Here is a 24168-nt window from a genome sequence, read left to right on the forward strand (position 1 = left end):
AATTTTAATAGCTAACCATAAATTGTGACCCTATACTGTAACCACCCTATATTTAGGTACAAATGTTTGGCTAAGATGGTACAAACTTAAGTCAAAGTAATATCACTTATTACATTTGATTACTTTTACAACAAATATTTTCTAAACAAACTGAAACCAGGCAGTATAAACGTCACACACCACAGTAGCCATTTCTTGCAATAAAAAGTGTTATTTTCTGACTACATGGCCAACCGCCTTGGTGTATTCGAATGGTCACAGACAGGCACACTGTCATTGCTTAGCAGTGTGTGTTACACCACTCAAGCACAATGCTGCTTGTCTACTCAAGGATTGTGTAAGTACTGGAGCCAATCCCAGCTGTCACTGGGGTGAGAGGCTGGGTACACCCCAGACAGGTCACCAACCCCCCGTAACCACATGTCTTTGGACTGTATAGACTGAGAGTTTCTGGAAAAAAAAAAAAAAAACATTTTTGTTGTTGTGTTTGGAAAACACCAATCCCAATGACAGTATGGCCACTCAGTTACAGCTGGGTGTAAGATCTGCAAACTCTGGTCTGTGTGTTGTCGTCAGTGCATTGGTTCCTTTCCCAGATGTGTGCTCAGTGTTCTTGAATTCTTCTTCTTGTGTGTACTCTTTTCAGTTCCAAAAAGATGTTTGTATCAGCTCAATGTTCACCATGATCAAGTTTTTCTTTTATATATCGTTGTTATCATTCTGATTGTCCATTATTGTAAATCTGTGTAGATGTATGTTGCTCTGTTGTGTATAAACACCATCTAGTCTGTTTGTCCTGGAAGTAGAATCCCTTACCTGTTGCCTCCGGTTGAGGGTATAGGAACAGAGGGTGTTGTACAGACGGTAAAGCCCACTGAAGCAAAATTGGTATTTTGGGCTATTTAATATTAATTTCAGTTATTAATTTCATCATAAAAATCTGCTGAGATTCTGTCCTGGGTCACTTCTCATTTGTTTTAATGACAGATGTGCTAATGTAATGTGGAATTTCTCTTTGGCTCTGACTGGCCAAGCTAGAACTGGGGCTCTGGCTGGTGCAGCTATAGGAGGCCATGTCTTTACTATGGTCACTATGGCTGTCTGATATATGGCTCATTGTGGTAAAAGGTAGGCTTTTCATAGAGCTGTGTTTGCCCAAGACTTGCTGAAAGTTCAAAGACATATATGGAGCTTGGACTGGAAATTCTACCCCAACCCCCATGCCTACTGACATTCTCCTGTCACCCTCAGCAGAGCTGGACTGTAGCTCTGTTAGAGCTTCATGCTTGTGGCCATCAACAGGTTGTGAATGTCCTGCAGCTTCATTGTTGTAAGGAGCCTCTATCATATGCTGTCTTCTCCTCTGCTCCAGCACCATCTGTACATGAAGAGGCTGGCTTATGCCATGCAGTGAGCCACCTTGCTCAACTTTACCCAGTATCAGGCCACTGAGCAAAGGGCGAGCCAGGGCCTGATCACCTTGAAGTTTCTCAGCACATCTTGTGTTATGTTGCATGTCCTGGCTTAAAGACTTCCTGTCCTTGGTGGCATGAAAATAAGGATGTGGACAAGCCTCAGATACCACGTTGTTAACAACTGTATAATCTCTGTAGGGTTCTTCCTTCATTCTGCTGGTAGAATAGTGATTTGTTCTCCAACAATCATGATAGGTTGGCATCTTGTCAGGGTACCTCTGGTGAGCTGCCAGCACGGGGCCTGAAAACATTTAGAAGCTGAAAACTACCAAAAATAATTTTTGAACCAACAGCAGCACTATGCTCAGATAAGTAGTTTTACTAAAAGGTCAGGATGTCGGGAATATGAATCTAGTCTGGAAATATCCAAAGAGATACATTTTAAAAAACTGCTTAATACACATTTACTTTGAAACCAGATAAACCCTCCCTATCAGAGCTGTTCTTCCAAATGAAATGAAAAGGTAAGTCCTTAGTAGCATAAGAAAAAGACATAAAAGACATAGTTGCAACTAATATATACAGTTTTTGCATTGGGGATTTTTTGCACAGCAAGGATTAAATTAGGAAGTTTAGTGAGATTTATTTAAATCTGCCTTTGTACATCTTCAGAAAGAAATATCACTTTTATGTGATTATACTATATTTATAATAACCTTTTATTTTGTTATGAATTTGCAATACATCCCCATCGATCACATCTTTAAAGGTGGTAAAACCTGAAAAAATGTTGGTACTTATGGGCAAATTACAGTTCACTTCCTCTCTGCGTCTTTAACAGTCTTGTGTTCAAATGTAAATTTTTGAATGAAATAAGAATCTGTACAGTGTATTAACAATAAAGGCTCTGAAATAATATTAATAGTATAAAATGTAATTATAGAGATTTTATTTTCTATTTACTGTGAGTATTTTGACTGAATATAGCAGGTGATGTTATTAGCATAAAATCTGACAGTGCAGTGAGTAAAAAAGCATTGCAATAATAATAACAAATTATTATTAGCGGTCCTTCATCAGTCTATATCTGGAGATTTTGAATAATCCAACAATTTGAACTCTACTGGAAAGATATGATCTGATCTAACTTTAAGGTCTGTGTATGAAGTGCATTATGTGATCCATGTGTATCAAGGATACCGGGTAATGTGTTTTTATGCTGTGTTTAGTTTTAGTACTCATAATTTATTGAAAGGAGATAATTTATTAAAGGTTTGTGATCAGCAGTTTTAAAGAATTTGTCATTTTTTTTTAATCAAGAGAATAGAACATCATCAAGGACTGTTGTTTTCTATAGAGATTCACCCACCTTGCTAATTTGCAAATGTTTGCTGTTGTTGGATATTAGCTATAGAAGGTGGAGACAGTATTGAGAGACTAACATTAGTGGAGTCTGTAGCTAATTTGAATCTGATAAGCACTGTGACAGCAGCTTATGCTAATTGTGTACGTTCTCATTTGGTCTCAAATAACTTCTCCTATGTTTATTGTATTGTGGAGATAGATCAAGAATATACAGGATGTGGAATGACCCTTTAATGAGGTTTTATTACACAATAATATTGTTATTAGTGTGTTATCTGTTCCTTTTGGTGTAATATTAATATTACAAGTTAAAAGATGTACCTATGTATTTGTTGGGTGCTGGAGATCTGCTGATGTTCCATCCAACAGGCCCTCTACTGTGCAGGGAACTGATGATCTGCCGAGCCAGCTGAGATGAAGGAATAGAACTAGATAACTGGTTCTTGGCATCCGGATGCTGGCCTTTGTAGGGATAGTGGAGGGTCAGATTGTAAGTGGGACTGCAAGTTATCTGGCTTGCATCATGGCTCAAGCTGGAGTTCTTCGCGTTGCAGTGTGTGGTCTTCAGGTATGAGGATGTGTCCTTTTCCAGCCCCCTCTGTAGGGGGAAGCTCAACTGATCCAACTGTAAGAGACTAGTGGTGTGCTGATCTCCATAAACACAAAATAAGATAGAGAAGGGCACAGGCTTTCAAAATCACATATTTGTGTGCTTGCAGCAGTATATTTGTAACAGACATGCATGGTGATATTTTAACTGGATTTGCCTTAGCTAAATTTCAGATATAACCTATTAGGCTAGAATATCAAAAAGCAACACTTTGACAATTTGGAATATAGCCTAGCTTAGTGTAAAGACGTATGTACAGTATGTTTATTGCTAATTCCTTGCCATTTTGGCTGTGAAGCGATCCCTTTCTAAAGGGCTTAATAGAAAATAAGTTCGCAGTGATTTCAGACAGTGTGATTAACCAAAAAAACTGGTTGCTCTGAAGAACCTTGTTACTTGAGAAACCACCTCACACCTAATCACACACTGTGCTACACACAGTATTGTTCCTTCAAGTAAGGCTAAACTGATTTAAATTTCTGAGTCATGCATTTCAGTCCTGTCTGCTTTACTATATTGACAGAAATACTATTAGTAATCCAAGTGAAAGTCTCACCTCAGGATAGGGTCTTGCTCTGAGTTTGGTCTTCATCTTGACTGGTTTGGTTTTGAGATGTTTGCGGTGGTCCTGAGAGGAAGTAAGACTTAGACTGGGCTTAGCTGCTCGACTCTGTTCTTCAGATAGCCGCAGGTCTCTGCATTCAATGTCACTGTGTGCAGTCAGAGAGTCATATACATTTATACAGCCTTAACAGGGGAGTTTCATATGGAGAATGCGAAAAGAAAGAAGAGAGAAACGGGATGCCAACTCACGTTAGGACGTAATTCACACTGACAATACAGTGAGGTCTGGAGGAACGACTGTTGTGGACAATGGTGGCATAGCTCTGCACCCATACCCATCCTCCATGCTTTGATAACATACGGTAGTACTTAGTGGTGACCTGACCCTTTACCAGTACTACAAGAAACATACATACATACAAAATGATCACAAAAGAAAATTCTCAACTAATTGTGATATGTAAACATTGTTTTTGAAGTATTAAATATTGTAGTCTTAACCAGCATTATCTATTTCTTATTTTTGCATTCAGATGGACTGTGTTATTGTTGAGGCGGTAAAGGACTGGCTGGCCCAAGGGAACCACAAATCACTGCATGCTTTCTGGGTTTTAAAGACTTTTCCAGGTGGTTGAGTCTCAGCTTTAGCTTCATCATCAGTCCACTACATCATCTCACCTCCTGTAAAGTCAAGTTTTACTGGACTCCTGAAGAACAGAGAGCATCTGACCTTTTGACCATTTGAAACAACATTTTACCAATCTTAACTCGTACAGACCTCTAGTTCAACGTAAAGGTAGACGCCTCAACGCTGGTGTCGGTGCAAGGCTAATGCCCTCTCTTGTCCCTCTGGTCTACTTCATCCTCTGCCATTTTTCATCAGTTCCCCCTGCTCAAGCCTCTTCCAGAAGAACTGTTTCCTCTTACTGTTGTGGTCTGCTCTCTTCCGCTTTTACTTTGAAGTTTCCCTGCACTTTTAGTTTAGCCTCTGCCTTATTTTCCCAGCATCACACCCTGATCAGCTTATTTGGTTTCGCCTGTGCCTCCCTGTATATAAGCAGCTTTTCACTCATCTTCAGTTCAGTTCATCTTCAGAGATCTTCAGAAGCAACTCTCTGGTCTTGATTCTATCTTGTGTGTTTTCTGACTGCTCTGACTCCTGTCTGTTCTGACCAGCCTCTGCCTAAACCCTTATCTGACTTCAATGCTATTCAATTCCTAATTTTTTTAGGTCCTCCATTTACATTTAGTAATTGGCAGATGCTTTTATCCAAAATGACTTACAAGTGAGGTATAAGACAGTCAAAATATCTAAGCCAAACAACATTTAAGTGTTATAAGAATAACTGTTTGTTTCATGAGGTGTAAGTGCAGAGAAAGTTGTGGAATACATTTATTTTCAGCAGATTTTTAAAAAATTGGGAGTGAGGCTGAGGGAAGGCTTAAACGCTTTACACTGGAGTGAGGAGTGTGAAATGATGGATAGGTCATTCCACTATTGTGGAACCACGTAGCTAAGCAGGGGATAAGCCTATTCAAAAACATTACACCTAAAAGAAATGGGAAAAAAAGAACATACTGCTAACCATATATACCACACTGGTCAACAAATATGTCTCCCCTCCTTTAATATGCCGCTTTGAGTCAACTCCAAGCCAGGAGCCATGAGTGCACTTGTAATAAATAGGTCTGCAGTCCTCACTCTCCTGCCAGGTTGTCCCTGAAGTCACGCTTTTTAATCTCCAGATGTTGCAGCTGTTGCTGATTCTGTATTTATCTTCTAACTTGGATTGTGGAAATTGGATTTCACATTCTTTTACCCCCACACCTTCTGGTCTATATTCTCCTTCATCCTTATTAACACCTCTATTTACTTCAACCTCCAAATCCTTCTTAGCAATAATTCTGGTTATGGTTTTTAAACCATAAAAGATTTACGGACTCTCCTTTAGACTGCACTCTTCAATACGGGTTACAGCTAAATCAGTGCAGACCAGTTCCGGTTATAAAATATTATAAAACATTCTAATCCTAATCTGGATTAGTGAATAATGAATTTATCAACTGGAGATCAATATACAGGTACAAATAATTTGTGCAAAAAGGGAGGTGCTGCCATAAGACTGCATCTTAATCATTCCCATTCTGACACTATAAATTGATCTGATTACAGATAAATTAATTTTACACATTTAAGCACAAGAAGAAAACACAACACCGTGCTGAGGCTATGTGTTTGTGATTTTTAGCAGTTACAAAATGTGTTTGTATGCAAGTAAAATCTCCAAACCAACAAAAGTTACTATGTAATGCTATAATGCAGCTGACAATTGATCCACTTGAGCTGCCATCATCAGAAGCACAAATCTCTTCACACTTCACTTGTCAAAAATTGCTCAGTTTTCATGTTTCCTCTCTCCTCTCACTCATCACAGTCAGTCTTTTGGTTGTTTATTTGTTGTTTGAATGCACTTTGCCCAGACCCCGACCCAGACTTTTAGGACTTACATAAATGGTGAGCATATCGTAGATGGAAGATGTCACAGGCATGGACATGGTGGTACAGAGTCTTCTCTATCAGATCTTGAGGCTCATGCCCTGTCAGCTCTGCCACCCTGAATTCAGCAAGTAGGCAAAATATGCACAATTTACAAGCCTGTCACCACACTTAATTAGTAATTCAATAAAAGTGCATCATGCCTTAATGTTTGGTAGATGCAAAAATCGATTAACCTAACTATTTCATGCTATGTAGATTTATAATTCCATTGTCTTAAGCAAGGATCAATCAATTTGTAAATGCAAATTGTTTGTGCTGGTTGATATTGTTTTATATTGCAGAATGTGGTAATCTAAATATCATGGACATAATTATTTTTATCTATCCACTCATTTGGTTAAGTGTTTCTCATACCTTGTGTCCAAGAAGATTAATTTAAAGTCCAGGCTGGCTCTGAACATGAACATGTTGCTGTGGAGTTTGATCTCAGTGATGCCACTGGGGGGCAGAGAGTGACCGACTGCCACCAGACCCAGTGTCTGACAGCATGACTCATAAAGAGCCATGTCCATTATGTACTGTTGCATCTTCAGATAACCACTGCAGTGAATGACCTTCAGTGAAACAACAGCATGACATTTTTTCCATCATAAATGTACTTGACAAAGTTGTTGCAAGATATTTTCCCAATTTGCCTCTAAAGGTGTGCTACACCTAAGACGTCTTTGTGTGTCATGATTGTATGTCATCCAGATTTGATTATTTTTAGTTTTACATTTGCCAAACAGGAGTACTAAAAGTCATCAGATGGCTCACAATGCTGCAGCTACAATTTTAACTGAATACAGAATTTGACCACATGCTTTTAATAATCAACTACTTCCAGCCAACTGGGATTTAAATTATGGTGCACAGTGGTTAATGAACCCTGCAACTACTCATATATTATCCAGATGTCCCTGAATTGTGCAGCTACTGCCATATTATTCAACCTTAATTGCAAACTTTGACTGAAGATATTAACTATTTTAAGTGTCAAAGGTCAGGTCACAGAAATAATGAATAAATACAGCCAGTTTGTAATCTGTTATATATCTAGTAACATTAAACAAATTCATGTTCAACAAACAACAGTATATACAAAGCAATGAGCCAGTCATTTTCTCATCGTATCTTATCTTATCTTATCTATCTTATCTTACATGTGTGCTTCTAAGGAGGTGTGTATTCACTGAGGCAACATTTCTCAATTTTTAAATGATTTAACAATTGAATGTTTGTGATAATGGTCCACACTGTGGTTATTTGAGAATGACCAATTAGAAATTACTTATGCATCACTTAATAATGACTCATTCATGCATGTGTCTAGGTCATCAATCTGTCTCAGGTTTCTCATATGCAGACATAGAGAGCCAGACAAATATTTACACCTACAGGCAATTTAGGGTCACATCTGGCAATGGAGCTAACTAACCTCCACAGTGCTGACCATGATGACAACTGAAGCCCGTACGACACCATAAATCATCATAGATGTTGGATTAGATAAAGGTCCAGTGGCTGCACCTACCTTGTATCCTCCACATGTCAGTCCTGCATTTCGTTTGGCAAGAACACACTTCATCCTCAAAAAGAAGGAGCGCTCAATTTCGTAATCTGCCACACAAATGCACATTACAAGAGCATTACTCACATTAGAGACATTACTATAATGTAATAATAATGTAATATAACAAGTACAGTAGCCCAGTGGCACACCTTACTGGTACAATTGTTGAAAATATCTTTTTGCAAGAGTGGCAGACTCTTTTGTCCAAAGTGATGCATACATGTAAGTCTGTAAAAAAACTGCTTTACTCTTTATCAAGGATGGCGTCTCATTGCTCTTAAAATACTTAATATAATCCCTAAACTTTATGTTCATTACAATAAGAATAATTATTACAATTTGTTCAACTGGCATTTTAATGTTTCACTATATTGTTGTGTAAAAGTGATTGATTGATTCAGTGTGATTCAATGATTTTTCTTATACTATAGAGATTTAAGTTTTCATTTTAATTTAGAAAAGGTTTTTAGAAAAGCTTTTTTGGAAATGGGATTGTCAGAATAATAAACAGCATTAACTCTGTAACAGCATTTATTTACCTTCAGACAGCAGTTAGAGTGCTGCAACTGGCATGGCTCTGTTTAACTGATTGAATTAATATCAAAGTTATATTGAGTTCATCAAGTCAACATGTATACATAATAGTTAAGATAGACTTTATTCATCCCACGATGGGGAAATTGTATTGTATTATATGTATATATGTATGTGTTATGTATTATAATTAGTGTTAATAAGTGTTATTTAAGAATTAACAGTACAACCTAAACACTGTACTCTCAAGTACCTGGAGAGAAATGATAGTGAGGGGGCTGGCGAAGACCCAGCACTGCCGTCATCTCATCATGGTCTGATGGGTGGATGTACTCAAATATACTGTTTCCTGTTAGCTCCACCTGCAGCACACACATTTTCAGCACATACCCATTTATTTGCAGAGATGCACACTGATCAGCACAAGAATCAGAAATGTATTTGAAAGAAATTAATTTCTGCCAAATCACAAATATGCCAAATTTGGAATATCCATGCTCTTATTATTATTATTAGATTATAATAATTGGTCCTATTTACTGATCACTTCTGATTAAGAAGTAAGTATTGGGACTGACAAACTGACGTTGTTAGCATATCAGAGAGCTTGGTGAGGTGGAGTATCTTACCTGGGACAAACCAAGGTGGACAGATGCTGTTTCTGAGATGTACATGATTTTGCCATCAGGGGCGACAACAAACACAAACCCATCCAGAGTCTAAGTGAGAAAAAAGAAACTAGTTACGGCACAAGTTGATAAGAAAATATTTTTCTGTTGTTACTGTAGTTGCTATGACAGCATTTGTTTGGCAAATGTCTAAAATACAAGACCATCACAACCATTAAGACTTTACTGTTTATTTATTGTGAAAGTCTGGGCAGTCCTGCCTTATTTAAAGAAGGGAAATCTGGGACCTAACTATTAAGGTCAGATTTGGAAAACACAGGTTTGTGGAGGACTTTTATGGCATTAACAAAGGAAGTTCCTACAGAACTTAAGATGAGATTTTAAATTGTATTGGACTGCTGTATAAATCCCCCATGGTTGAAGTAATGACCAATTGGGTTACATCTAACCCTGCAGCTGCATTTTTGGTCATTTGGAGGGGTTTGATACTGCATACTGGTAACCCTGTCAGTAAGACATTGCAGTACTCCAGACAAGATATGACTAGATCCATGCTTTAGTCATTGTGTTGTGTTGTGTTGTGTTGTATAGTTCAAAAGGTAGGCTCTGATATTTTTGATGTTGAAAATTACAAATCTACATGCCCTTGAGACAGAGGCGATGTGGTTGGTAAAGCTTAGTTGATTATCAATGACCACCCCCAGGTTTCTGACAGACTTAGTGGGGACAATCACTCTAGACCCTATGTTGATGCTCTTTTATTGAAGGGAAGGCTGTGAAGGCTTGTGTCTTGGAGAGGTTGAGATAAAGATACCGTTCTCTCATCCAGGCAGCGATGTCGCCAAGGCATGAGACGCGTAGTGAGACAGTGGAGTCATCCGGTGAAAATGACAGTAAGAGTTGTGTGTTGTCAGAGCAATGATAGGAAAAACCATGTGACTGAATGATGAAACCTAGGGATGTAGTATAGATGAAAAAGAATATAGGACCAAGAACTGAGCCCTGCACCATGCCAATGGAGAGGCAGTGAGAGCTAGAAACGTGCCCCTGCCAAGATACCTTGAAAGTCGACCAGACAAGCAATTCAACAATATAATGTCCATCTAATTAGGACAGGAGATATACTGAACAACTAAGTGTTGTTTAAAATTGTTTGTTTTAGGGGTAGCTAAGTTTTCTCTGGTAATCAGTCTATTTAGCTCTTCTGGTGACTGTGAAACTTGGTATGTTTTTGTTGCTCAACTTGGTAATCACTGAGCATTTACACCTTTGGCAAAGTTACCCAAAATTAGCCTGACCCTTGCCTACAAAGTGATCAATTCAACTCCACTAACCTACCAAAGGTGAGCAACCAGGCTGATTTCAAAATTCCCAAAGCTGTATGAACAATAGACTTGAGCTTGCTGTGCCACATGTACAAAAAAGTAAAAAGTAAGTCATGGTTAATAAAAGTTGGCAACTTTGACAAGAAATGTCAAAGTTTAAAGTTGTCAAAGTTTGAGAAGAAATGTCAAAGTGAAAAACAAGTCACAATTCCTGCCTGAGCCTGGTCCCACTCCTGTTGCTCTGCTCCCTAGCCACTTCCTGCCAAGCCCATATATAGACTGACTCACTCTCCAAACACCTGTGCCTTGATTGCCTGATCAGTTCTACCTTTGTTCCCCCTCTCCTTTATATGCTCCCTTCTGCCCTTAGTTCCCTGCCAGATTGTCAGTAATTATTACGACAACCAGCCATATTCCTTAGCCTTGTTGTACCCTGGACCCTGACCATGCCCTCCAGAGACTTGCCTTAGTGCAGTGATTTTCTGTTGCTACTTTGTATCTATGGTTTCAGTTATTACTTTGTGCCCCCCCGAGCTTCAGGTTGTTTTTCGTTGTTACTTTGTCTTTGTATCTAGTCCAGTTTCTTGCAGTGTTCTTTTGACACCTCCCTCAGGTAGTTTCCTCGTTTTCTGTTTGTTGAGTCGCGTGGTTAAAAATCCTTTCTGTGCAGCACTCATGTCTTGTGACTCAATTTTTCCCAGACAGTTTCTACAAATTAATGTCAATTAAATAAAATATGTAAAGTGAAATCAGTGTTTGCATTAATATTCACCCCCTTCAGGTCAGTATTTAATAGATGCACCTGCATTCACAGCATGGAGTCTGTATGGATAGGTCACAATTAGGCTTGCACATCTTCTTTGCAAAACTGCTCAAGCTCTGTCAGGTTGCATGGGGATTGGGTGTGAACAGCCCTTTTTAAGTCTGATGGCCAAAAAGCATCATTTTGGTCTCATCAGACCAAAGAACCCTCCTTAGATCATTATATCATTTGATCATGGAGTCTCACAGGCCTATTGGCGAACTCAAGTTGTGATTTAACATGAGCTTTCTTCAACAGTGACTTTCTCCTTGCCACTCTCCCATAAAGCTTTGACTGGTGAAGAACCTAGGCAACAGCATATACAGTCTCTCCTATCTCTCCTAGGAATTTTTCTGTTACTCTCCTCAGAGCATCTACTAAGAATGTATGAGTAATAATAAATGTATCACAGACTGATAAAACAGAGACAAAAGGCATCAAATGTAATGATGATTAACTTCAATGGTCCCGATCTTCCAACTTTGAACCTCAAAATTATAAAAGGACCTGGCTGATGGGCCTCTGTACTGCATGTTTGATGCGCAGTGCAGTTTGAAAACCACTGCAGAAAGCAACTCTAACTGGAATATACTGTAGTGCAGAAGTAGACAGGCTGTTTTGTTATTTGATGTTTATATCAATATAGCACTTTAAATACTTATTTAACTACTTCCCTAGAGCCAACAATGTAAGAACAAATTTATAAACCCTTCTTTGGTTTGAAAGAGTACATCACTGTTATGACTATGTATAGTCACAGTCATAGACACAAAAAAGAAAAAAAAAGTATGTAATTCATTCACTAGCCAGAGGAGCTGACTAGAAGTTTAACATGTTTGACAAAATCTCTTGCTTTGGGATACAGAGCTGAGATATGCTTCATTAAACATGCCAAAAAACTGAATGACATCTTAGTTGCTTGGGGTATTTTTCCATCTACCAAGCCCACTTACTGCTTTACACTGACATAAAAAGAAATATTTGCATAGAGGTATGTGTGAGGACAGCTATAAACAAAAACACTAGTGGAAATATGGAATCTGTATTCATTTGATCAAGAAGGACTGAAATGTTAGTTGTTGACACTTTTAATCGCAGCTGTGAATTTATTCTTTCCCATAATCCATGGTATATTTAGAATCCACCACGTCTGCTGTGGTGCTCAACACAAATCAATCAATAAATGGTTTTCAGAACTATTTTTCATAGAACTGTCAACACTATTTTGTGTGTCTAACTGAAAAAGGACCAATAGAACGTTATCAGATCATCCAACACTGTGTGGTGATGTTTTGTGATTTATTTTAAAACTAGTTGTACATCACTGTCATGTTCATTAATATAGTGGAAAGTGTATATATTTTTGATGTTTGCCTCATTTTAAATGAAAATGACTATTCATGAATTAGGCCTGTGTAGGACCAGTAATAATTGCAAAATTAATGCTTTCTACAGTGAGTGTACATAGACCTGTACTTTTCCCCCACACTCACTCTTGGTACTTTAGGATAGCACAGTGACATATAGTAGTCTAATGTATTTAAAGCAGCAGTTCATGTAGAGAATAATGTTATGCTCTGTACTGACTTGTAAAAGGTGGGAGCCCAGTTCTTTAGCCATGCTGTCCAGAGGATTGAACCTTGTTGTCTGACCCCACCCATCACCAAGACCTATAAAAAGAGACAGACACAGTAAAATAGTCAGAATGGAAAATACTGAAACTCTATCACGCAAGAGTAAAATACTCCTACTACTTAAGTTGCAACTTTCACTGGTAACAGTTTGAATGATTGTAATAGTCTTTGGCAGGGAGCAAAGAGCACTTTGTGTTTCTGCCCAAATTCGATGCATGGCATCCCCCTTGCACAAAAGAGCTGCAGGTTGCATTTTTGGATGCAGTGGCTGACTGTTAAGTGTCAATAGTTTCCAAAGTACTACCAAGTCCATGTGGCTACATTCATAGATTTCCCTGAAGTCTCTGACTCTTTTACAGTATTATGAACTGTAGATAATGAACTTACTTAGAAGCTGTTCAGTCTTATTTTGCCCTTGTCATAATTTTGTGAGAAGCATCAAACTCTAATGTACCTTATATTTACAAAATACAATTAGCTGTCCAGTAAAATTTTTTGTTTGTCAGATTAAAGGTTCAAGTGAATTAAAGAATCACAGATTCATGTTTTTATTGAATCTATGATTGTGTATTGGTAACATGACCTAATAAAGTTTTAAGGTCAAGTGCATTATTCAACTCTAAGATGACATTAATATGTACAGAACCTTCTTTACTTTTCCCATATCATATCTAGCAGGCTTTTAAGGTTGCTGTAGTCAAGCCCCTACTCAAAAAGCCTACTCTGGACTCAGGGGTCTTAGTGATTTATAGACCAATATCCAATCTGCCCTTTATCTCTAAAATTCTTGAAAAGGTAGTTTCTAAGCAATTGTATGACCACCTGCGCGGCAATAACTTGTATGAAGATCTCCAGTCAGGATTTAGAGTACATCATAGCACAGAAACAGCACTGGTAAAGGTCACTAATGATCTTCTATTGGCATCAGACAATGGACTACTCTCTATACTCGTCATGTTAGATCTTAGTGCTGCATTCGACACTATAGAGCACAACATTTTATTACACAGACTGGAACATGTCATTGGGATCAAAGGAACAGCACTAGAGTTGTTTAAATCGTATCTATCAGATAGATTTCAGTTTGTACATGTTAATGATGAATCTTCCATGCACAGCAAAGTTAACTATGGAGTTCCACAGGGATCTGTGCTTGGACCGATTCTTTTCACTTTATATATGTCCCCCTTAGGCATATTATTAGGAAACACTCTATAAATTTCCACTGTTATGCAGATAATACCCAGCTATACTTATCTATGAAACCAGAAGAAACTAATCAATTAGTCAAACTTCAAGCATGCTTAAAAAACATAAAGGCCTGGACAGAGGTTATACTGTTTGGGCCTAAAAATCTCTGAGACACTATGTCTAATCACATTCTCACCCTTGATGACTTAGTATTGGCCTCAAGTAATACTGTAAGAAATCTCGGAGTTATCTTTGATCAGGATATCTCCTTCACTTCATACATCAAAGAAATCTCTAGAACTGCCTTTTTCACCTGAGAAACATTGCTAAAATTAGGACCATCCTGTCCCAAAGTGATGTTGAAAAACTAGTCCATGCATTTGTTACTTCCAGACTGGACTATTGTAATTCATTATTAATAGGATGTCCCAATAATCTAGCCACAGGGGTTGCAAGCCAGTGACTTCTGTGCCGATCCCAAGCCCGGATAAATAGAGAGGGTTGCGTCAGGAAGGGCATCCGGCGTAAAAATTGCCAAAATAACTATGCGAATCATCCACAACACTTTCATACCAGATCGGTCGAGGCCCGGGTTAACAACGGCTGCTACCGATGCTGTTAACCTACAGGGTGTCAGTGGAAATTTGACTACTGTTGGTCGAAGAAAGAGGGGAGGCAGAAGGGTTTTTGGTCAGAGAGAGAAGGGAAAAGGCAGGAGCATATGTTTGAGAATAGGGACTCTTAACATTGGCACAATGACAGGGAAAGGCAGAGAGCTGGCAGACATGATGGAGAGAAGGAAGGTAGATGTTCTGTGTGTGCAGGAGACGAGGTGGAAGGGCAGCAAAGCACTTAGTACTGGAGGAGGATACAAACTGTTCTACCATGGTGTGGATAGAAAGAGAAACGGGGTAGGAGTGATTCTGAAGGAGGAATTTGTGAACAATGTCCTAGAGGTGAAAAGAGTCTTAGACAGGGTGATGAGCCTAGAAATTGAAGGGGTGATGGTGAATGTAGTCAGTGGGTATACGCCACAGGTTGGCTGTGAGTTAGAAGAGAAGGAGAGATTCTGGAGTGAGTTTGATGAGGCCATAGAGAGTATCCCCAGAGGAGAGGGAGTTGTTGTTGGAGCAGACTTCAATGGACATGTTGGTGATGGCAACAGAGGTGATGAGGAGGTGATGGGCAGGTTTGGTGTAAAGGAAAGGAATCTGGAAGGACAGATGGTGGCTAAAAGGAAGTGGGACGTAGAAAGGACTGAGGAAAGTAGACAGGAGTACAAGGAAGTGCAGCGTAGAGTGAAGAGAGAGGTGGCAAAGGCCAAACAGAAAGCTTATGATGAGCTGTATGACAGGTTAGACACAAAGGAAGGAGAGAAGGACTTGTACAGGCTAGCCAGACAGAGAGATAGAGATGGGAAGGATGTGCAACAGATAAGGGTGATTAAGGACAGAGATGGAAAGGTACTAACAACCCAGGAGAGTGTGCAGAAAAGATTGAAGGAGTATTTTGAGGAGCTGGTGAATGAGGAAAATGACAGGGAAAGAAGGGAGGAAGATGTGGATGTTGTGGAGCAGGAAATAGCAGAGATTGGAAAGGATGAGGTTAGGAAGGCTCTGAAAGGGATGAAGAGTGGAAAGGCTGTTGGTCTTGATGATGTACCTGTGGAGGTGTGGAAGTGCTTAGGAGAGACAGCAGTGGAGTTTCTAACCAGTTTGTTCAATAGGATTCTAGAGAGTGAGAAGATGCCTGAGGAATGGAGGAGAAGTGTTCTGGTTCCGATCTTTAAGAACAAGGGTGACACGCAGAACTGCAGCAACTATAGAGGAATAAAGCTGATGAGCCACACAATGAATCTGTGGGAAACAGTAGTGGAAGCCAGGCTTAGGAAGAAGGTGGAGATTTGTGAGCAGCAGTATGGTTTCATGCCCTGTAAGAGCACCACTGATGCCATTTTTGCTTTGAGAATGTTGATGGAAAAGTACAGAGATGGTCAGAAGGAGCTGCATTGTGTCTTTGTAGATTTAGGGAAGGCGTATGACAGGGTGCCGAGGGAGGAGCTGTGGTACTGTATGAGGCTGTCGGGAGTGGCGGAGAAGTACGTCAGAGTAGTTCAGGACATGTATGAGAGAAGTATGACGGTGGTGAGATGTGCTGTAGGTCAGACAGAGGAGTTCAAGGTGGAGGTGGGACTACACCAAGGATCAGCTTTGAGTCCCTTCGTGTTGTTCTGTGTCTCATCCTCCTGCCACACCCATACATGGACTTCCCCTTCCTCCACTCTCCACACACTGGACTAATTATTGACTCATTTCACCTGGTCATCCCTCTGTTTTATAGGCACCCCTCAGTCCTCAGTTCGGTGCTGGTTTGTCACTTTTGTTCATTTATCATATATGGTATCATCCACCACTCTGGTTAGTTTGTGTGTTCGTTTGTCTGTTAAAAACCTTTGTTTAGTCGGTATGTTTGAACTGTTTGGTCTGCGTTTATGCAACATTTTTTAGTTGGTACTTTGTCCTGTTAGCTTGGTGTGTTTTGTTCTTGTTTTCCTGCCACCGGCAGTGATTTTCGTTTGTCACTTTGTTTTTTTTTATTAGTGAGTTGTAGTTGGTATTTTGTCTAGTGATTTATTAGTTGGTACTTTGTAGGTTTGTCAAGGGTTTTTTTGTACTTTACCACTGTGTGGTCTCTTTCATTTGAAACTTTGTTAGTTTGTGTTAGTTCCCTGTGCCCTCCTTTTTGTTAATAAATATACTTTTGTTGGTACTCGTTGGTCCCGTTAGTCCGTTTGTAACAGAACAAACCAGCCACCATTGCAACCATAGAACCACCACGTTCCACCACTGGTTGCTTCTCCCTTCCGTCTTGTCCGAGTTTTGTGCGCTCTGGGACCCTGGCAGACATTCTGGAGGAGGAGTATTTGGACCTGTGCTACAGTGCAGAGCATTTGGTCGGTTGGCTGCACTCGGGTGTGGACCCCGAGTGTTTCGAGGTACTTTACAGTGCAGCAATCAGGACCTTTTGTAAAGAAGGGATACATGATGACGTATCCAGAGTTCCAGTGTCTTAAAGACGCTGTGATGGCTGCTCTGAATTCCTTCAAGCAAGGGTTTCGTTTGACTGCCCTGCCCAGCCAGCACCATTTGCTCTCCTCCTCCAGTACTCCCCGGTCCCCGGCACTTGTTAGTCCTGCAGCTAGCTCTGCTTTTGTTGGTTTTGCAGCTAGCGCTGCTTTTGTTGGTTCTGCAGCTGATGCTGCTTTAGTTAGCCCAGCAGCCCATGCTGCTTTAGTTAATCCCGCAGCCCCTGATGCTGCTTTTGTTAGTTCTGCAGCTAATGCTGCTTTAGTTGGTCCTGCAGCTAGTGCTGCTTTAGTTGGTCCTGCAGCCGAAGCTGTTCTTGTTAGTCCCGCTGCTCTTGTTAGTCCCGCTGCTCTTGTTAGTCCCGCTGCTCTTGTTAGTCCCGCTGCTCTTGTTAGTCCCGCTGCTCTTGTTAGTCCCGCAGCTCCCGCTGCTCTTGTTAGTCCCGCTGCTGCTTTAGTTAGTCGTGCAGCTGCCACTGCTGCTTTAGTTGGTCCTGCAGCCAGCGCTACTTTAGTTGGTCCTGTGGCTACTGCTGCCGTTTTTGTTAGTCCTGCAGCCGATGCCGTTTTTGTTACTCCAGCAGCCGATGCCGTTTTTGTTAGTCCAGCAGCCGATGCCGCTTTGGTCACGGATCCGGCTCCTGTTCCTGTCACGCAGAGGTCGATGTCGCCGTCTCCTCAGTCTCCGGACGGGTCGACGCAGAGGTTGTCGTTGCCGTCTCCTCAATTTGAACTTTGTTTGTCATCCCAGGAGATGTGGTGGGATGACAATGAGGACACCACCACCCTGCTCCTGTCCCCTTGGGGGGGGCCCCCTGAGAACTGTAGTCCTGTTCTGGCCCCTCCGCTCCAGCTGGCTCAAGGTTCGCCGTCTGCCCGAGGCTCTGTCTTCTGGTTCGTCGCCTCCTGCCCGTCTGCCGGAGGCTCTCCTGGTCTGCTGCGCCTGGTCCCTCCTCCGGGCCTCCCTCCGCCCACCCAGTCTGGTGTTTTGGGCCCTCCTCCGGGCCTGGTGTGTTTGGGGCCGTCTGGGATCCGCCCCTTGCTGGGGGGGGGGGGGGGGGGGGGGGGTTCTGTTACAGTTCCTCCCTATGGCCCTGTCTTTTGGTTCTGTGTTGTTCTATGTCTCACCCTCCTGCCACACCCATACATGGACTTCCCCTTCCTCCACTCTCCACACACTGGACTAATTATTGACTCATTTCATTTATAAGCAGTCCTCAGTTCGGTGCTGGTTTGTCACTTTTGTTCATTCATCATTCATCATCTGCCTCCCATTCTACACCAAATGTAGAATGGGAGGCAGAGCCTTTAGCTATCGAGCCCTTCTTCTGTGGAACCAGCTCCCAGTTCAGGTTCGGGAGGCAGACACCCTCTCCACATTTAAGACTAGACTTAAAACTTTCCTTTTTTTATAAAGCTTATAGTTAGAGGTGGATCAGGTGACTCTGAACCATCTCTTAGTTATGCTGATATAGGTTAGTCTGCTGGGGGAACTCTACTGACAAACTGAGCTCCTTTCTCCTATATCAATGCAAATGCCACCATTGCATGTCATTAACTTTGTGTCTTCCCTCTCCTGTAGTTGTTTCCTCCTCTCTGTCTCCCTCTCTCTGTACTTTTCTGCAGGTATCCTCGGCCTGGAGCTGTACATCTCCAGAATCCAGTTGACCTGCCCAATGTTCTCGCTGCTTGTTGTTGTCTTTATTGCCTGCTGTTCTTTTCTCTCTTCTCTTTCCACTTACCCAAACCGGTCGAGGCAGATGGCCGCCCACCATGAGCCTGTCACGTCATGAATAATATGAGATATAATACTAGATGAATTAGATTAGATGGTAGAGAAAAATCATGTGTCATGGTGTGTACGTTCTACATATTTGAAGTTGCAGTACAACATTTTTGATTGTGTGTGTGGACTACCTAGTGGTGACATGCACTGTCTCTGGGATACTGACTATCAATCACTATTTACTTTACTTTATACATTATATTTATAGATGTGTGAATTACTAAGTTGTTAATTCACTTTATTTACAAGTTTGTTTTTCAGTTAGTACTTCTCCCAGACTGAGAGCAGATTTCAAAAGGGACACACTCACCTGTGGGGAGGCAATGCCCTAAAGACAGGGGAAAAGTCTCCTTAGGTATAATAGGGTAAAATTCACATGCAAATACAGTATACACAATTACACCTCTGGGTGGACTTCCATATCTTAGTACATTGCAAATGTCACAACATTTTGTAGAAGCATTCATCCCTCTCGAAAATTAAGACAAATAAAAAACCAAGCAACCAGATACATTGTCTATAAAAATACTCTACTGGATGTTTCATCTTTTTATTGACATTATAAACCAATCATGGTCAATAAAAGTTGGCCACTTTGAAAAATAAATGCAGAGAAATACCTTAGTAATGCAAGTGCAAACAGGTTTCTACAAAGTAATGTACACCTTCTTACCCTCTACCTTAACAAGCCTTCCAGGTTCAGCTGCCAAGAAGCATTGCCACAGCATGATGCTGCCATTACCTGTGTTTCACAGTGATGGTGATGTGCAGTGTTTAGTGTGAAACATAGAGTCTCGTCTAATTGCCAAAAAGCACCATTTTGGTCTCATAAGACCAAATAACCCTATTCCACTTGATCATGAAGTCTTACGCCTATTGACGAATTCAAATCGTGATGTAACATGAGTTTTCTTCAACAGTGGCTTTGTCCCTGCCACTCTCCCATAAAGCTTTGACTGGTGAAGAACTCGGGCAACAGTTGTTGTATGTACTGTATCTCTGTGATGGCCGCACTTGCTGCCACACAAGTGAACTGTGGGTAATCCTCAGGTATTGGTATTGGTTTAGATCTATATACATACTTCAACCACCATATTCGGTTTATACATTTAGAAGGTAAAGAAAGGAAATAGTCTATAAGTTTATTTAATACACTTTATTTAGTTTTGTTGCCAGTACATTAGTTTCTATTTGTAGTGTGCAAATTTAGTTATCTACAGTGACTAGTTGCTGCTGCTGCTGCTGATTGTCTTCTCAGTCCGGGGCAAAGGATGCGACCCTGAACACAGACCTGTTTTATACAGGAAGAGGCTCATTGGATTGTACCATAACCTACCACCTGTGAGGGGGAATTTAGATTGGTATGTTGTGGACTATATTAATCACTGGCAATATTAGTCCTTTGTGGAGGGAGTTATTTTTGATTAATTGTTTAATTATTTACAACTGAAAAGACTGACCGTGATGTTGTACTATTTTGAAGTTTTGTTAGTAGTATTTGTTTGTAGTTACACCCCTGTGTGTCAAATGGTCTGATCAGCCATTATATATGTTCCCTTGTGTCTTCATTTTGGTAGGTCAGTTGGTTTTTGTTAGTTGGTTTATTCAGTTGAAGTTATGCTTGTCTACTTTGTTGAGTTTAGTTTCTTTTGTTGACCTCTTTTATGGGCCCTCAAAGTTCTTAAATATGTTGTGTCATTTTCCTTCCACATTTATGGATAAATAAACCCTTTTTTTGACAATCTACCTGTGTTTCCTCTTGCCTGGCTGCTTGGTCCCTCAAACTCTGATACATGCTGAAATAGTTCTCAGTTACTGCATGTTGGCTGTTTTTTGCTATGTAAACATCCAAAGAGAATTATTATGTCAGTAAACTGCTTAAATCTCATTGATTTTTCATTGATTTGTATCAACGCCCCTTTAGTTCATAAGCAATTGTCTTCATAACTTGCTATATAACTAACTATATGCCTATGACTATGTATAGTCATAGTCATAGACACAAAAAAGAAAAAAAAAGTATGTAATTCATTCACTAGCCAGAGGAGCTGATTAGAAGTTTAACATGTTTGACAAAATCTCTTTGCTTCGCTTTGCGATACAGAGCTGAGATATGCTTCATTAAACATGTCAAAAAACTGAATGGCATCTTAGTTGCTTGGGGTATTTTTCCATCTACCAAGCCCACTTACTGCTTTACACTGACATAAAAATAAATATTTGCATAGAGGTATGTGTGAGGACGGCTATAAACAAAAACACTAGTGGAAATATGGAATCTGCAATCATTTGATCAAGAAGGACTGAAATGTTAGTGGTTGACACTTTTAATCTCAGCTGTAAATTTATACTTTCCCATAATCCATGGTATATTTAGAATTCACCACCTTATTTTAAAACTAGTTGCAGTGAAAGGTGGCTTGGAAAATTCAATTTTTGTAGAAGAGAAAGACAGAGGTGTTAGCAATAATGAATTCTAATACTACTAATTGATGTTTCAATTTAATGATGTGATTTTGGATTAAAATGTGCTGATGAATAATGAACACTATAGAAATACATATTTTCTGAGTACACAGCATATCATATAATATCATATAATATCATATCAATGACAGCAAAGTAACTAATAACTGTATCTTTAAGGGCAACTATTTCAAACGGATAGGAAGCCAGAGTACCCATAGAGAATGCATGCAGACATGGGGAGAACACACAGACTCCATTCAGAAAGTGAATGAAAGTGAAAGTGGCAGTGAGGTGGCAGTGCTAACCACTACACCACCATTCTGCCCTTCAAAAGCATGCAGGTTAATTGGTGACTCTAACTTACCTGCAGGTGTGAATGTGAGTGTAAAAGGTTGTCTGTCTCTACAGTATATTATATGTCTGCCATGCGATAGACTGGCGACCTATACAGGGTGTACCCTCCCTCTTGGCCAATGACAGCTGGCATGGACTGACCCTTGACCCTTAAGTGGACAAGCAGTTTAGAAAATGGATGGATGGATAGTTCAAAGTGCAATATTAAAATGGAAATATTGAACTGAAGCATCAGTGCCTCTAAATTATACTTCTACAGTGTATCCAGTGTATCAATTACAACATTTATTTCAACTTTTTTTTATTATGAGCAAAGTTGGAGACTTTTATAACATCGAGACCAGAACTGAGATAATTTAGAAAAGATTCTGCTTCATAGTGGATCTTTGTTATTCTGGTTCAAATATTTCTGATGAGAACAATAGGAATAAAAACATACTGGTGAAAACATACACCTTTTTTTAGATTGTAAGTTAAGTTAACAGACTTAACAGTAGAACTTCAACAACATTGACAACAGACTTTAAGAGATTTGGCTTCAACTTTATAAACACTTAAAACCCTTACTGGATCATTCCTTATTTTAACAGTGGAAACTTAATGTGTCGCTTGTGAAAAGAACGTCAATCTAGCAAACACAAATAAATTATTTTCAGTTAGTAGTATTAGAATATTGCAGCTTTAAAGTCAAAGGACCTAAAGTTCAACTCTTTAGTCGCTTTTCGGGTTTATTATTATTATTATTATTATTATTATTATTATTATTATTATTATTATTATTATTATTATTATTATTATTATTAATAATAAAATAAATCAATCAATTTAGACTGTTAGTCATTTCAAAATTTGAGAGAATAAAATCCTGAAATCACGTGAATATAATGCCAATGAAACGTTTAAGTCGCCGCAGAAAAGCTGCAAATGATTAAATCATTGGTGGGTTGGCTAGAGTTTAAAATACACTTTTTCACAATAATAAACACCACATTTGAAGAGTATTATCTATTTTACATATACTAGATTGCTGACAGATGTTTTCACACACACACACACACACACACACACACACACACACACACACACACACACACACACACACACACACACACACACACACACATATAGTTTTGCTAGACGTCTTTTTGCTTTCGAGGGAACATTCTTTTAATACAATATATATTCATATATAGCTAGTGTCGGGCAAAGAGTCTTCGCTGGACCCTAACGGGTGGCCCGGCCATAAAAGTGTCCAGTGTTAAGTCAGTTATGTAAGAGATGACAGAGATAAAAAGGCCCGGTTTCCTTCCTGCTAACATGTCTGCACTGTAGCTGTTAGCGTCCTAATTAATATAATTTACGTTAATGAATGAGTGGAACATATGATCAAAATATTACGCTTTAATCACGATATAATCACAATGTCAAACTTCGACGACACCTTAGGCCTAATGAACACAATGATATATAATGTTAACAGCAACAACAACTACAACAATATAATAATAATAATAACATAACAAAATCAGTAATTAATTACTAATAATCAATTTATTATTATTATTAATTATTATAATTATTATTAATAATATATATATTATATATTAATATATTTTAAAGAGATTTGATTGAACCCACTCAGTCTCTCTTTTTGAGTGAGCGCAATGTTCTGTTTTTAAAATAAGAATATTATTAACCACGAATTAGGCCATCAGTTATAACTTTTTAAAGCCCTTTACAAATGATCTCAAGTGGTTCAAAAACTGGATTTATTTTTTACATATTCCCCATTTTGACTTTCTCTCCAACAATAAAAACACCCCATATCCTATCCATTCCGCGATTCTTACGCGGAGAAACCCTCAATAGGACAGCCACATTTTCTACTCAAGCTAATGATATTAAAACAGTTATATTAAAAAGGTGACACCTGAAGAAATATTAGTATTGATGACATCAGTATTTAGACATTTCACTTTATGGAATTGTATTGTATGCATTACATTAGTTGAATATTTAAATGTTGTGACTATCGTTTACGTTCGTTAGTTTTTTCAATGGGGCCTGTTCTACCTCTGTGGTAGATTCTTTCTGCGCGTATTTGCTCAGGATTCTTACCGTCGGGGAAGACCGCTCTCATCTTGAGATAGCTGCTGGTCAGACGGATGATGGAGGCCTTGTCCAGCTGGGAGGTAATAGCACCCGGCAGAGGCAACAGCTTAGCCAGCTCATAAAACTCTCCGTTTTCTTTCTCTCTCCGCGTCTTCGCCGCGTTCTTGCATTTTTCCTTCAT

General features: G+C 39.5%; 1 protein-coding gene across 1 annotated transcript; it reads right to left on the reverse strand.

The window, feature by feature from the left end:
* Positions 1-961: 961 nt before the first annotated feature.
* LOC113170541 (single-minded homolog 2-like) lies at positions 962-24168 on the reverse strand. Its single transcript, XM_026372665.1, has 11 exons — positions 23994-24168; positions 12944-13026; positions 9230-9319; positions 8854-8962; positions 8028-8113; positions 6869-7068; positions 6463-6569; positions 4204-4351; positions 3947-4100; positions 3102-3426; positions 962-1716 (listed from the first exon to the last, which is right to left on the reverse strand). The coding sequence occupies exons 1-11, from the start codon at positions 24166-24168 to the stop codon at positions 962-964; spliced, it is 2232 nt and encodes a 743-aa protein (XP_026228450.1).

Source organism: Anabas testudineus, chromosome 14, assembly GCF_900324465.2.
Source record: "Anabas testudineus chromosome 14, fAnaTes1.2, whole genome shotgun sequence".
NCBI classification, from domain to species: Eukaryota; Metazoa; Chordata; class Actinopteri; order Anabantiformes; family Anabantidae; genus Anabas; species Anabas testudineus.